We start from the raw sequence: 14,560 nt of genomic DNA, 5'->3' as shown, positions 1-14,560 counted from the left end.
ATGCATCGCATGATTTTTTTTTTCTTAAATCTTGTAATAAGATTTTGATAAGCATAAACATTTATTAAAATTTTCATAATGCTAGAAAAATGTAACATCATGAACTTAACATAAAACTCATGATATGCATTGCATATGGTATTTTAAATTTTTTTATGGTTTTACAAATATTATTTTTTTTATGGTTTTACAAATAGCCTAGTGATTCATGCACTGATAAAATACATATTATTATGATTGACATGACAAAATTGACTAACATATTTCTATTTTTTAATATCATTTGGACCTGCGAAGAACCCATTCTAAAGGCTAATCCAAGAGCCCCACTAGGAAAAATGTCCACTTGGGGAACTCTACATGAGGCGATCAAAATTCTCTCATGGTTTAGAAAGATTTGACTATCTAATTTTGGATGATTTTTATAAAACTTATGATGGAGATATATCCGATAAAATTCTTTCGATGCTTAAGTCAACATCTATTCGTATTGGGAGAGAGAATCAACGAATGAATACTAAGAGTTTAGAATTATCATGGTGAGACTTCTATTTACATAATTCATTCTATAATCACTAGATGTTATGGAAGATTAAGTACATTAATGAGAGAATATTCTCTCTAAATACGTATAGACTAATTAGACTTCACATATCAAGTCCCGATTGGTGATAGAGTGAATCTTAATTCGCATGACTAATAATTTAGAAACTGCTAGATTGTGAAAGCTTAAGTGGTGTTTCGGGAGAGTTAGCAGGGCATGTAATTTTTGATGACAGATAACCTGATTTGCCACTTGGATTCAAGTCAATGTTGGGCGAGAGTTCACATAAGTTTCATCCTGAAACTTAACCGATTCATCTGCTTCGTCAAACTCGATCGAACATAAGTAGGATTTACGATTGACAACTTCACGTAGGTGCGTAGGGTTAGGGGTTAGTAGGATCGAAAGAATGGCACTTGAAAGATGCATGCCAACATTGGCTTGAACCCAAGTGGGTCCTACAAAGCTTTGTCCTGCTGCAATCGTGAAGGTCCAGTAGTACTCCTTCGTGCATGCAGATGAATCCCCAACCACCGTTTACGTGGACTTCTCCTCCTCCCCACAACAGGGAGTACTCCTTAGGGTTTCTTTATCAGTTCCCATGCACATTGTACAACGTGATGCTTGCTTCGTCGTTTGACAAAACTGAGGTACAACCTAACAAAAGATGCCATCTGCAAGCACTGGCTTCTGCAGCCCCGGTGCATGTGGAGACCGATCGAAGAGGAGGCCAAGATTGGAAGATGGAAGGTCTATTCTATGTCACAGCGGAGTTTGGTAGGAACGCACTCATTCCCGCCACAGTGTTGACTCTAATAATCAAGTTCAAGTCAACTGTGCTGGGTTTTCTTTCTCGTGAGGGTGGTTTGTCGGTACTCAAACGGAGAAAAGAATGCCAGGAACTACAAAAGTAGATCTCACCGGCGTACCTGCTCGAGAAAGGTGCGCTCTACCTGCAAGATTCAAGCTCGACAAAGAGGGCTTTGAGGTTGATGGCACAACTGATGCAGAAGGCTTTCTGCTAGCGGTCACATCTTTGCTCAAATATCCAGTCATTTGAATGATCTTATAAATATGACCGAGATAAATTAGGATGAAATCATACAAGACGAAGTCCTGACATCCCAACCAAATGGATGGAGACTGCTGTCTTACTTCTCGAAAGGGATGATGCCGTCGCATGACCGCGAAGGAGCGGGTGGGCGTGTAATTACCGGGGGAACTATGGAAACCGACGTTGTTAGCGGCTGACGTCTTACTCCTTCGCGTTTGGGGATGTGGGTGACGCGACTCGCCCACACCAACGTTGGCGGGGCCCGCGGGAATGGAATCCAACGGTTGCTTGGATAAAGGGGCGGTGGACACTGATGACGGCCGACGTTGTCCGACGTTTCGGCCCCGTTAGGCCGAAGCGTCGGTGAGGTCAACAAAAGATGGATCCAATGAGGTGTGACACTTCTGATTAGTTCCACATTAAAATAGAATTATTATTTAGTTTAAATTACTGATCAAAATATTTAAGCTGAAATTGATAATAGTACACTCATCGAATCCTTATAAGTCAATCTTACTTTTATCCATTTTCAATATGAAATTAATCAAGGGTTACAATCACCCCACTCAAATCTTACCCATTTTCAATATATGATTAATCATGGGAGTTAACTTAATATTCTCCTGACATATTCTTAGTTGGTAGAAAATATAGAAATATAAAAAACATAACAGACCTCCATCAACATAAGAATTTTCTAAAAAAAATGAAATCTCATAAATACCCTTAAGAAAGAGTGCAATTATCAACCTCAAACATGTAAAACATTTCCAATTGCTAGTCTCACATAATCATGTCCATATAAGCTACATTCTTGAGTGTTGGGTGGGTGGTGTGTCTTGGTGTTGCCAAGAACATGCTGACATGGTCCAATGAACAAACACATCAAGAAAAGGAGTTGTGGCCAGTCTTGTCATAACAATAAATGACATTGTTTCTTCATGTCAGGCAAAGAAAAAGAGAGAAATTAATACTATCATTTATCTGTCCTTCTCAAGGTGGAATGACAGGGATTGTGGTTCGGTTTCCTCGCAGGTCAAATAGCCACAGGCCAGACATCATTCACAGCATTGTTTTATAAAGCTATCACAACCCTTTTTCATCCGATTCTGAGATAGTAATTCGAAAACATTATGATCATCAAACTATGTAATTTGATTACTGTAATTTGTATAAATAAAAAGACCAGGAGGTTGGCAAAATGATGATGACCAGATGGAGAAACATGTGAATTATGTTCTAGAAATCCATAAGCCAGTCCTAAATCAAGACACATTGTTGCAGGAGCATACAAAATTTCATTGACTGAGAGAGTGATTGTGCCATTTGCTCAGCTTGTGGTTGAGGTGTCATGTTTATGGGGCTAGTTGATGAAGCTCTAATCACTTGATTACATGACAAATGGCAACCTCCATTGGGTTAGGTTTGGTGTGGTTTTTGGAATGATGTACTTTGGCAGGTCAAAAATATCATGTTCTTCATTTGTTGCTAACAGTGGTTGAGATGAGCAGTACAAGCACAAAGAACGACTTGATTAGCTGAAACATCAAATGAGAAGGTGCCTCAAAGAAAAGAGAAGCCATGCAGATAGCTTATTTTTAGTGATTTGGTGACACACTGTAATCAATCCGACTTGGACCAGCATCAGTGAAGCCCATTGTTCCCATTTCTTGCTCAAGATTCCATCATTAGTTAATTAAGGGCACTTGTCTACAACAATTACACCCTATCATTAGTGATCAGTTGGCTCATTAAGGCTCTGCTCTCGAAGATAATTAAATCCTAATCGGTGAGTCAAGGCTGGTAAGATTATGATCATTATTCTTTCTCTTTCACTGTTGCTTATTCTTGTGGGAAAAGAACCTTTCTCCTCTTAACATGCCAATCCCAGGAAGACATGAGTTGTTGATTGTGACCAAACATATGCAAATCTTGTGTGTATGTTTATTGTATTGTCCTTTCATGGGGTAGTGTTGTTCGTGAAAGATGGAGTTGGATTGTGTTCTTTCCATCAACAATTAACCATGATTAAGACCTGCCTCCTACCATATTAGAAGAAACCTGTTTAGTTACCTAATCCAATGTCCAAACAAGTAGTCACTAACTTAATATTGACCTGCAACAATCTATCCTAAAGAAGCAGAAGATACAGAGCAGACTATTTAAGATTTGCACACCCATCATGCTGTCCTGCGAGCATGTCCATGTGGAAATGTTTGTTCTTTCCTTGCAGGATTTAATATGGTCTCTTTGGGTTGGTGAGAGGTGAGAGAAGCAAGAAAACAAGGTAAAGTTAGCAGAAGCCAAAAAGGAAAGCAAAAGATAAAGTGGCCAAGTTTGATCCTTTGCTTCCCAAAAGCCATCTCATCGGATTGCGTTGCCGCTTTTGACTGTCCGGTGGATCTTGCTTGATGAGAAAGTTCTATTGCAGTTTTTCATCTTTGGTAAACCTCTTATCTTCTGCAGCTCAATCAATCTAGAAGCGGCAGTTTGCCTAATTTACTGGGTTCCTTTTTCTTTTTGCATGTAGGTGTCAAATTTGAGCTTCCTTTTTCTTTGGTTGCATTTAACCTGAACTTGCCATTTCCTGAGGCCGCCGGAGTCATGTTTGTTTGTTCTAGATTTTGCAGCATCTAACTGAGATTATATTTACTTAGGAAACAGAAGGGGTGAAAGGGACAAAGGGAATCACATTCCACCCATGGTAAGAGCAGGCAGAGTTGAAATGAGGGTAGGAGTTTGAGTTGTTTTAAGACATTGAATAATGTCCACATGCTCTGAGGCTTTACAACTGCAGATGCCTTCCCCCACAGTTCTGCCTTGTGGAAGATTAGAGAGCGAGGGAGGAAAGAAACCCTGGTCCTAGCTTCTCAGCGTTCCATCTCTACTTCTCTCACTTGCTGCATTAGGTTTATAATGCTTGAGTGTGAGCTAGATTATGGATCTCCGGCATCAAAATCCAATTTTGTTGCCAGAGCTTGAAAGGATAATTTGCTAGATTGCCTGACTTGTTGAGGGTTCTCCGCATCGTAAGGTGAGGAGGGATTTCTTGGGAGCAAGCAATGGCCCCAAGATTGGATTTTTCTGGCTGGTGGGCGAAGGATAAGCGGAAGGGCACCCCGGTGGTGGTGACAATGGAGAACCCCAACTATTCGGTTCTTGAGATCGATGGCCCTGACACCGAAGCATTCCCGTCTATGGACAAGGGCCGGGGCAAGAACGCCAAGCAGTTCACCTGGGTCTTGCTCCTGAAAGCCCACTATGCCGTCGGTTGCATTGCCTCGGTGGCGGCCGTGCTCTGGGCGCTTCCTAGAGTCGTCAAGAGGCGGTTGGTCTTCCGGAGAGCAGCTGCCACCCAGAGTGACGAGCCTGACAAAGGCCATTTGATGCTAAGGTTCATTAGAGGGTTCTTGTTGTTCTCCTTGGTTGCTCTAGCATTTGAGCTGGTCGCGTACCTGAATGGATGGCACTTCCAGAAGCCCGATTTGCGCCTACCGGAGAGCTTGCACATACCGGAGGCGACCGAGATCCACGGGTGGATGCACTCGGCCTACCTCTCTTCGCTTTCGTTCCGAGCTGACTACATTGCCTATCCAATTCAGCTGTTGTCATATATGTGCATAATTCTGTTTGTTATACAGTCTGCAGATAGGTTGATCTTGTGCCTTGGTTGCTTCTGGATCAAGTTCAAGAAGATTAAGCCAAGGGTAGAGAGTGACCCATTCAATTCAGATGATGGATCAGAGTATATGTACCCTATGGTACTAGTCCAGATCCCCATGTGCAATGAGAGAGAGGTAAGACGCTCCTTTTTGAATTGTAGTTCTTCTCCCTCCTACTTATGTGATCTAATGGATAGATTTTTTTGCTGCACATAATTCTATCAGAAGAATTTTTGGAATTGTAATTAGTAAACTGCTTTTTTTTAACAAGAAAAATGGATATAATGATCAATCTATCAGAAGAATTTTTGGAATTGTAGTTCGTAAACTGCTTTTGTTTAACAAGAAAAATGGATATAATGATCAATCAACTACTTGAGTTGATTTATCATTTAAGATGACCAGAGAATTTCTTCTTCAGAAAAGATTGCTGAATATCAGTTTGCCTCAGGTGTATGAGCAATCAATTTCTGCTGCTTGTCAAATCGATTGGCCTAAAGATCGTTTGCTGATCCAAGTGCTTGATGATTCTGATGATGAGACCATCCAGCTATTGATCAGCACAGAGGTTTCCAAATGGAGTCAGAGAGGTGTAAATATTGTGTATCGGCATCGGTTGGTCAGGACTGGTTACAAAGCTGGAAATCTCAAGTCTGCAATGAGCTGTGAATATGTTAGGGACTATGAGTTTGTTGCAATATTTGATGCTGACTTCCAACCAAATCCTGATTTCCTTAAGCTAACCATTCCACATTTCAAGGTAAAGCCACATTTAGCTTGTCAAGTACCGTTTGCAAGTTCCAGCTGTTCGTCCGTGTGTTTTTAGGCACTAATTTGCCATTTCTATATCAATATAGGGCAACCCTGAGCTCGGATTAGTTCAGGCACGATGGAGTTTCGTGAACAAGAATGAGAACCTATTAACTCGTCTCCAAAACATCAACCTTTGCTTTCACTTTGAAGTGGAGCAACAGGTAAATGGTGTTTTTTGGAACTTTTTTGGCTTCAATGGGACAGCGGGCGTGTGGAGAATCAAGGCGTTGGAGGATTCTGGGGGTTGGCTCGAGAGAACAACCGTGGAGGATATGGACATAGCTGTTCGTGCCCACCTCCATGGTTGGAAGTTCATCTTCTTAAATGATGTGAAGGTACTTACCACATCAAGCTTCAACTCTCTTGCTCGATTTCCATTCTGAATTATTTGGCTGACATCCATGTGCTGGCCAGGTCCTTTGTGAAGTACCCGAATCCTATGAGGCTTATCGGAAACAGCAGCACCGATGGCATTCTGGCCCAATGCATTTATTTCGGCTGTGCCTTCCAGCTATTATAACCTCAAAGGTACATTTGATCCCTAGGAATGAACATAAATTATGAAACTGGAACTCAAGTTTCTAAGAATTCCAACAATGGCTTTGATGCAGATATCGATATGGAAGAAGGCAAACTTAATCCTGTTATTTTTTCTCCTAAGGAAGTTGATCCTTCCTTTCTATTCTTTCACATTATTTTGTGTAATTCTTCCCCTAACCATGTTCGTTCCAGAGGCTGAACTACCTGTTTGGGTTATATGTTACGTGCCGGTCATAATGTCCTTCCTCAACATTCTCCCAGCACTGAGATCCTTCCCCTTCGTTGTGCCTTATCTTCTCTTTGAGAACACCATGTCTGTGACCAAATTCAATGCCATGGTCTCAGGATTATTCAAACTGGGGAGTTCATATGAATGGGTTGTCACCAAAAAAGCAGGCAGGTCGTCAGAATCGGACCTGCTGACTGCCGCAGAGAGGGAGGCAAAAATCGTAAGCCTTCCGCTGTTCCATAAAGGAGCATCGGAGAGTGAACTTAGCGAGCTCAACAGACTGAAGGAACAGCACGAGAAAGCTCCATCACCCGCGAGAAAGGCCAACAAAATCTACAAGAAGGAGCTGGCTCTGTCTCTTCTCCTCCTCACGGCAGCCGCTCGCAGTCTTCTGTCAGCTCAGGGAATTCACTTCTATTTTCTGCTCTTCCAGGGCATGTCCTTCCTTCTCGTGGGTCTTGATCTGATTGGGGAGCAGATGAGCTGACCTGACGCAGAAAAGGATGGCGAGAGCACCCATTTGTTGAGGGTATAAGCCGTTCCGACACCACAGTGATGAAATCTATATTGGCATTGACTTGTGCAGAATGGAATTCTCAAGTTTGTTCATTGGAAGTTTTCCTGCTTTGGCTCGATCTTCTTTACAAGAGAGAATGGAGGATTGCATCTCTTCCCGAACAATAAGATCATTGTTTCAAAGTCCTGTATAAAATTCTTGTCACTCTCCATAAAAACCTTGTCAATACATGGGATCAATTCGGTGTTCTTGTAGATTTTGGCTGCATTGTACAAGCATAAAACAGCTACACATATCTTGCATTGGATCGGTTCATCATCCAGCTGAAAGAGATTCTTCAATGCTTTGTTGCCTTGATTTCTGCTGCAGTTGTCCACTACTTTTTGCTTCTTTTTGTTCCTTGTCATGGATGGAAGATGGCTGGGGGTTTGGTTTGACCTTTTAGGAACCGTCGGCAGAAGGTGAGAGTGTGCAGCAGTCGACATCAACCATCATCCTTGATGTGTTGGATTGATTGAGAGAGGGGCAAGGAGGCATTTATTCTGCCACTTTGGTCCCCTATGAGCATCTCTTGTCCTGCCTGCCTGCTGCATCACTTGGTTTTAAATCTTGTTCTTGGTCCAATGATAGTACATTGGTCCTGATGATGATTATTCAATAATATTAGACCAAAGATCAATGTTTATTTTTGAAAAATCCCAGTAAATTATTTTTGAAATCTAATATCCATAATTTTAGAAGAATTGTGGATTATAGACTATTTGTGTCTCTGCTCTTGCCCAGCAACAATCCTGATGCTCTGCTTCTTCCATCAACTATTTTCATATTGTCAAATCTATCTCCTACCACTACAACAATTTTGTTCAGTTCATTATAAATAAGCAATATCATCCAACTTTGGTCACTTCAGTTCAGTTCAGTTCATTATAAACCAGTGGACAAGGCTTTGGTCTTTTGATCAACTATTTCATGTATAAGAAACTTACATCTTCATTAGGCTTTTGTTTACGATATAATATGAAGAAAACATGCTGTAAGCCAAAAAGGACACTCCGATTTGCCTGCATCGATTGGCTTTCAGTTTTTACAAAGGAGCTATATATATTACATGAGTTTGAGTCAAAATCAAACTCATCTGCACTAACATGGATACTCAAAAACTTAATCCTCCTCCTTCCAAAAACGTATCGAGTTATTGCGGATCAAACCTAATATATATCATCCACACATGATCTCGCACATGAATATATATAATATTCTAATAGAGCAATCACATCAGAAAGAAAATGCCACGCACAGATGCATGCAGGTACCTGAACAAATGGCGTGCACCATCAACATCTGCGGTCCTGGCATCACAACTTGGACAGCCATAGGCCACTGTGGAGGAAGTGAAACTGGGTCATGGCCATGTGCGGGGGGAGTTGTCACCGACTCACGGTTCTTGCCGACGATTCATAACAGTACTGTGTAGGAAACATCCTATGTGTCTTGCATGCTTTCGAGGTCTGACGTCGACGGCCGACCTACCCAACAGAGATCCGGCAGCGTGAGCTCTCGTGGATTAGCTTCTTGTTATGATGGTGCTCCAGCTGCTGCTGCATTCATTGTGTCAACAGCTCCTACTATCAAGTCAAAAACTATGAGTTTAGTTAACTGTTCGTTTACGATGGAGTATCTATCTCGGGCGGCCATTGCAACAATTCCCTCCTTCATGCTCTGGACGACATGGCCTTGCCTTTGGGTGCCCGATGATACGGATCTGTCACACAAAGACACGTTTTAAAGGAGGAGAGGCCACTGTCTCTGTAATATACATTTCACGAGAAAAATAATTGGATTTTTCTATATATATATATATATATATTGATAAGATTATTTAATTTGGTTGAGGAGAATAGAAACCAAAGACTCATAAATCTGTCGAGTCTTCGAAGCTTGTGTGCTTCGAAAAGATAAAACTATATCTTGGTTATGAGTTCTGGACTCTCCTACGAAAGGATAAAACAAGCAAAACATATCAACACACCGTTAAATATCCAATTGTTACTAAATGAAAAAAAAAATATTCTGAGTTAAGATTCAAACAGCAAGTCATACAGCAACCATCCAGCTGAAGTCTTATGATAATTAGATTATTGTCCTATCAAACAACAATTACCTTTGTCTCATTGTATATCTGAGCAATAACCATAACATATGCTAGAGCTCAATTTAGTCCATGCCAATCATCACAACATTGAAGGTATTAACCAGATTGAACTGGGAGAAATACCAGAAACTAGAGTTGTGGTTCTCCAGTACATAGAAATACCATCTCTAATGTTATCCAACATGAAGTGCATTCAAGAAAGTCAAACAACAAAATTTACTCAAAGAGGGATCCAAAGGCTAGAAATGCTGGAGTGAGACAGCTAGTTTTCATGTGATGACAAATACATTTTCCTCATCATACAACTCTGACTCCCCTAAAATGACGCTTCAAATAACAAAAGATAAGTTGGAATACCGGCAAATTGTATTCCACTAAAGAGCTGTGGTTTCAGTCAACATTACTATAATAAGAGTTTAGGTATAAAGAATCTCACTTCTCTAAAATATAATATTTGTCTTAGCAAACTAAAAAAAAGAAAAAAAGAAGGAGAGAATGACTTTTCATGAAATAAGCCATAACATTATTTAGCACAATAAGACTACAGAGCATATGTACTGCCTGGAATGCCACAGTATGGTCGGTACAAGGTTCTTGATTCCAGTTTGTATTTCCATTTCTCTCGCATGCATGAAATATGTTCGATTACTGTTGTTCCATTTTACAAGTAACCTCACTGTATTATTCATTTGCAAACCAAAAAAATAAAAGAAATTGATTCTTTAATATCATTCGCCTTTGAAATGTGTGGAAACATTCTCCTTTTCAAGTTAACTATATCTCAAGACATTCTTGCTACGATGGTAATGTTGAACTTTTATAACCTGGATGATTAGAATTTGAGTCATGAAAATAATTTCTCTACTCGTAGAAGTAAGGTTGTCTATAGAGTCTCACAGGTGTTCACTGTACAACTCAAAAAATGCAAAACCGATTGATGATAAAATAGATTGACAAAGTTTTTGATCCAATATACTTTTTGAGGAAAGTGATACATGACTAACTTTCATCATAAAAAGATAAATTAATTAAAAAAGAATCATCGGGTCGGAGTCAGAGATCGGGCATCAAGACGTAAGAATTGAATGTTGCAGGAGTCAACATGCCGATGAATTGGGTGATACACCGAAGGTTCGGATGACACGTCGAAAGTTTATTGGGAGTTCGGATGAACAAATGACGTGCTGGACAACTTAGAGTTGAGTTGGGCCCATTCAATGACCTAAAGTTAGGTTAGGTAGTGGCACCGCTAGACCAAGCGATGACACTGCCAGACTAGGTGACAGAACTACTTATGAGCTGGAATGTACGAAGTGTACATTTTTCAAAAGACCTAGCGATGGTACCACCCAGACTGATGGTGGTACCACCTAGAACATGGTCTCCCATCAAGTCTGGTAGTGATACCGCTCAGACTGGGTGGTAGTACCGTCAGTTGTTAGGAGAGCAAGTGGTGGTACTACCCAATATCCCGATAACCCGAGATGAGATATTTTTTGGCTCTATTTTGAAGTTATTTGGGGCCTATAAATATCCCACTCTTTCCTGCTTGATAAGACATGTAAAGAGAATAAAAAGCCTTATGATTCTGAGTTGAAAAGTTATGAAAAAGTGCTAAGTGTCCTTCTTCTTCTCATTAAAGTTTTGTGATCATTTTAAGAGAGGTGTGAGACTCGTAAATGTTATCTCTTAAACCAGTGAAAATAAGAAAGAGTTGTAAAGAGGGTAGTTGGTCTTGGTTCATTGAAAGAATATCGTTAGTGAATGTTGGTGGTCTTGACAGAAGAGGAATATAGAGTGGACGTAGATCGCGACGATCAAACTACTATAAATTTAGTGTGCATTTTTGTTCTACTTTTCATTGCTATTATTTTCTGAGTTAATTATTTAGTTCATTTACTTTTAGGTCAAGCACACTTTTATTATTGGTTTTCATTGAATGAAATTTCCAAAACCGAAGTTTTTCTTGTAAGCACTAATTCACACCCCCCCCTCCTTTTAGTGTCGAAATAGTCCTAACAATAACACCTCAAAACAATTTCAAGAAACATAGTGCAATTTCAAATGAATAATTTGTTTTAAAGAAGAAGCGTGGAAAAAACATGAAAAATGAGCTAGAGGTTAAAAGCCAGTCAATGATTACTAAAATAGAAGAATTAGAAGAAATGAAATGGAAGAAAATCAAATCTTCCAATAAATAGATCTCTAATAAATTTGTAATAAAAGTATTTATTCTTCATCCAACATTTCATAAACGGATCAATCAATGAATTTATTCTCCAATGAGCACTTGTACTATATTCCTAATGTCCCCATATGAGTAGCTATAAGACTAACCGCCTCCATTATATGGACGAATACACTAGTATATCCGATTATCTCAATCTTCCTCTCGAGTAACATATGACCGAGATTATTTAGGGTCTATGTTTAAAAGCGAATCGGTCTCATTATCGTGATCTCATCATAATTTGATTCTCATTACACAGATCCATAGACATCACTATATATATATATATATATATATATATATACAACAAGCAATATAAAATAAGAAACTATCATAATAATAATAATAAAAAAAAGAGTGAGTACTATGTCACATGTGTCATCTCTCATATGATTGGCTTGCAGAGCACATATGACTAGTAATGTTATATCGAATAAAAGCCTCGGTCATTAGTATATGAAGGTTGTATTATCGAGGGAGACTTCCAAGTGCAAGTGCTAATGAATCCTATGGGAAACATGATCATACAAGGTATAATTAGAGCAACTAGAGAGTAAATTACTTCATAGCTCATATTCGCTTAAGGGATTCCGATAAATCAGAAAACAAGGCCAAGCGAATAAATTTTGCTACTATAAACGTAAAAGAGAATAGAATTGGGGCGAGTCATATAATATAATGGCGGAAGTCATGCATAAGAATTGTAGTATGTCTTTTCATTGATCAAGATGAACTATTTGGAGAATATAAAGATATTAAAGTAGGTAGTCGAAAAGGATGAGGAAGCAATGAAGAGTCTGTAGGGACCTAACTACCCATGATTAAGCATTAGCTAGAATAGAGATGAACTCGAATAAATGTCATAGTATTATAGAGGTGGATCTACTAATCATGAAGAAATGAGACGTTGATATGAAGTGATAGATAGTAGGAGAATGAGCATAGAAGTATCATTATACCATAGAGGTGAGACTTTCATAGATATATCGATCCCTTGCTCTTATGGAGAGAGAGTGTATATTGTCATGAAAGAGGTCGATGAGATAGAGAATATAATGACAAACTCTAAGTATTAAGATAAGATAAAAAGCAAAAGCTAGAGAACTTTATAAGACCGATATTGATGGACTTCTCATCAAGATAGCTAAAGAGGGAGACATCAAGTCAATGTGAGAGTGCTCGACTAGAAAACAAAATAGACAATATACGATCCTGCATTCTAAAAGTTCAATGACAACAAGAAGATAAATCATAGTAGCTAACTTAGTACAATGAGTGTAATACTTTATGTGCTTTAGAAGTATGAGTAAAGAGCAGACAAAGACTAATACCTAGCTTGATGCATGAGGCAAAACCCTAGAGGAGGCGAACAAAGTCAAATACTCTTAAAGTGTTATCTAGTAGATGAGCTTTGCACTAGTTCCAAAATCCCTTGAAGAGACTTAACAATAGATAATAGTTGTTAAATATTTATTTTTTAAAGAAGGCAAGAGTAAAAATAAAAATAATTAAAAATAAAGATAATTAAATTGAAGCTCCTTAGTGAATTAAGATTTACTTATAAATACATATTGAGTCTTAAGATTTTAGTGAGAGAGATACAAAATATCTTAGGTGCTCTTGAGGGTTTATCTTTCATAGATCTAAATATATTTAAAAGAAGAAGACAATGTACAAGAGGAGTTGTATTTGACTAAAGATAATTCAAGGATCTTATAATTGATTTATATAATAAAAAATTAATTTTATCTATGAATATAGATAGGAGTTATCTAACCATGTTAAATCTTGTATGAATTTTTTATGTAACTTAAGAATATATTTTTTAATTTATTAATGTCTAACCTTTTTTTAATGTTAAATCATAACAATTACCACCTTTAATCGTTTTCATCACAAAAACTAAAACTATGCTCTTTTTATTCTCTGCTAGTCAGACAAAATCTCATCACCATGATGTTCCATCTTAGTGCATGCTATATTGTGATCAGTCTATACATGGATGCAATTCATGATAGGTTTCTTGGCTTAGAAAAATGCAGTGATGATCCTTTTATCTGTGAAATACTTATATTTTCGAACTCACTCTATCAAATGTAGACACAGCCACAAGATATTGTTGTGTAGATATGAACTCCCAAAGCTACTTGTTTTGTCTGCAACTTGGAATTCCGCAATATATGCAAACAAATATCATAGAGAGTTGTAAAGTGTCGGAAAAAAGAGAGAATTGTATAGTGTAGGAAAGAAGAAGGGTAGAGAGTACGTAGCAAGCACTATGCAAATCGATTCTGTCAGAGTGCAACCGTGAACGTTTCTTGGAAATGTCAGACCTATTAAAAATAATATTTTAAACAGATATATCATAATTAATATAATAAAATAATTTAAGCATTAACTTAACAATATAAGTCATCTTATCACAACTTCATTTGAAAGATTTCAAGCAGAGTGAGCTTCATGTGGGCATTAGACAGTGTGTTGGTAAAGTCAAAGCGTGGCGGAAGGTGGATCTCTTTTGGTTGCTGGTTTCGGCTGCTAAGAGTCGAGTATGGAGGAAGTTTCCTTGGGCTCTCTTTGATGGTCACCATATGTCTGTGGTAGTTGTTTTCAGTAAGGAAGCAGCTGACTGTGTTCGCCATGTTCCTTTCACGATGGAAGCTCCTACTTAGAGAGGTAGATCAATCGAAATAGTTTATCCTTTCGTATCCTTCAAACCAAAGAATATTGCTCCCCAATCCCTCCGAGGAGCTTCTTACATTTTTTTTCATGATATCGTAGATAGTAAAGTTTGACGTGAAACGATTACGTTGGATCCT

The 14,560-nt window shown here is 38.7% G+C and overlaps 1 protein-coding gene across 3 annotated transcripts; it reads left to right on the top strand.

Annotated features, from left to right (window-relative positions):
- Positions 1 to 3,881: 3,881 nt before the first annotated feature.
- Positions 3,882 to 7,716, top strand: LOC103980284 (probable xyloglucan glycosyltransferase 5). 3 transcript variants are annotated; one of them, XM_065102676.1, is made up of 7 exons: positions 3,882 to 4,042; positions 4,256 to 4,302; positions 4,396 to 5,395; positions 5,712 to 6,020; positions 6,118 to 6,408; positions 6,488 to 6,601; positions 6,685 to 7,716. In XM_065102676.1, exons 3-7 carry the CDS (start codon positions 4,661 to 4,663, stop codon positions 7,327 to 7,329), a joined length of 2,094 nt encoding a protein of 697 aa, XP_064958748.1. In that variant the 5' UTR covers positions 3,882 to 4,042; positions 4,256 to 4,302; positions 4,396 to 4,660; the 3' UTR covers positions 7,330 to 7,716. The 3 variants fall into 3 exon arrangements, with proteins under 3 accessions (XP_064958748.1, XP_064958747.1, XP_009394900.2); XM_065102675.1 differs by having other exon boundaries at positions 4,129 to 4,302; XM_009396625.3 differs by having other exon boundaries at positions 4,129 to 5,395.
- Positions 7,717 to 14,560: the final 6,844 nt, after the last annotated feature.

The sequence above is a fragment of the Musa acuminata genome, chromosome BXJ2-4 (genome assembly GCF_036884655.1).
Source record: "Musa acuminata AAA Group cultivar baxijiao chromosome BXJ2-4, Cavendish_Baxijiao_AAA, whole genome shotgun sequence".
Classification (NCBI taxonomy): Eukaryota; Viridiplantae; Streptophyta; class Magnoliopsida; order Zingiberales; family Musaceae; genus Musa; species Musa acuminata.
The sequence above is the reverse complement of the archived record's forward strand: the minus strand, read 5'-3'. Positions and strand labels throughout refer to the sequence as shown.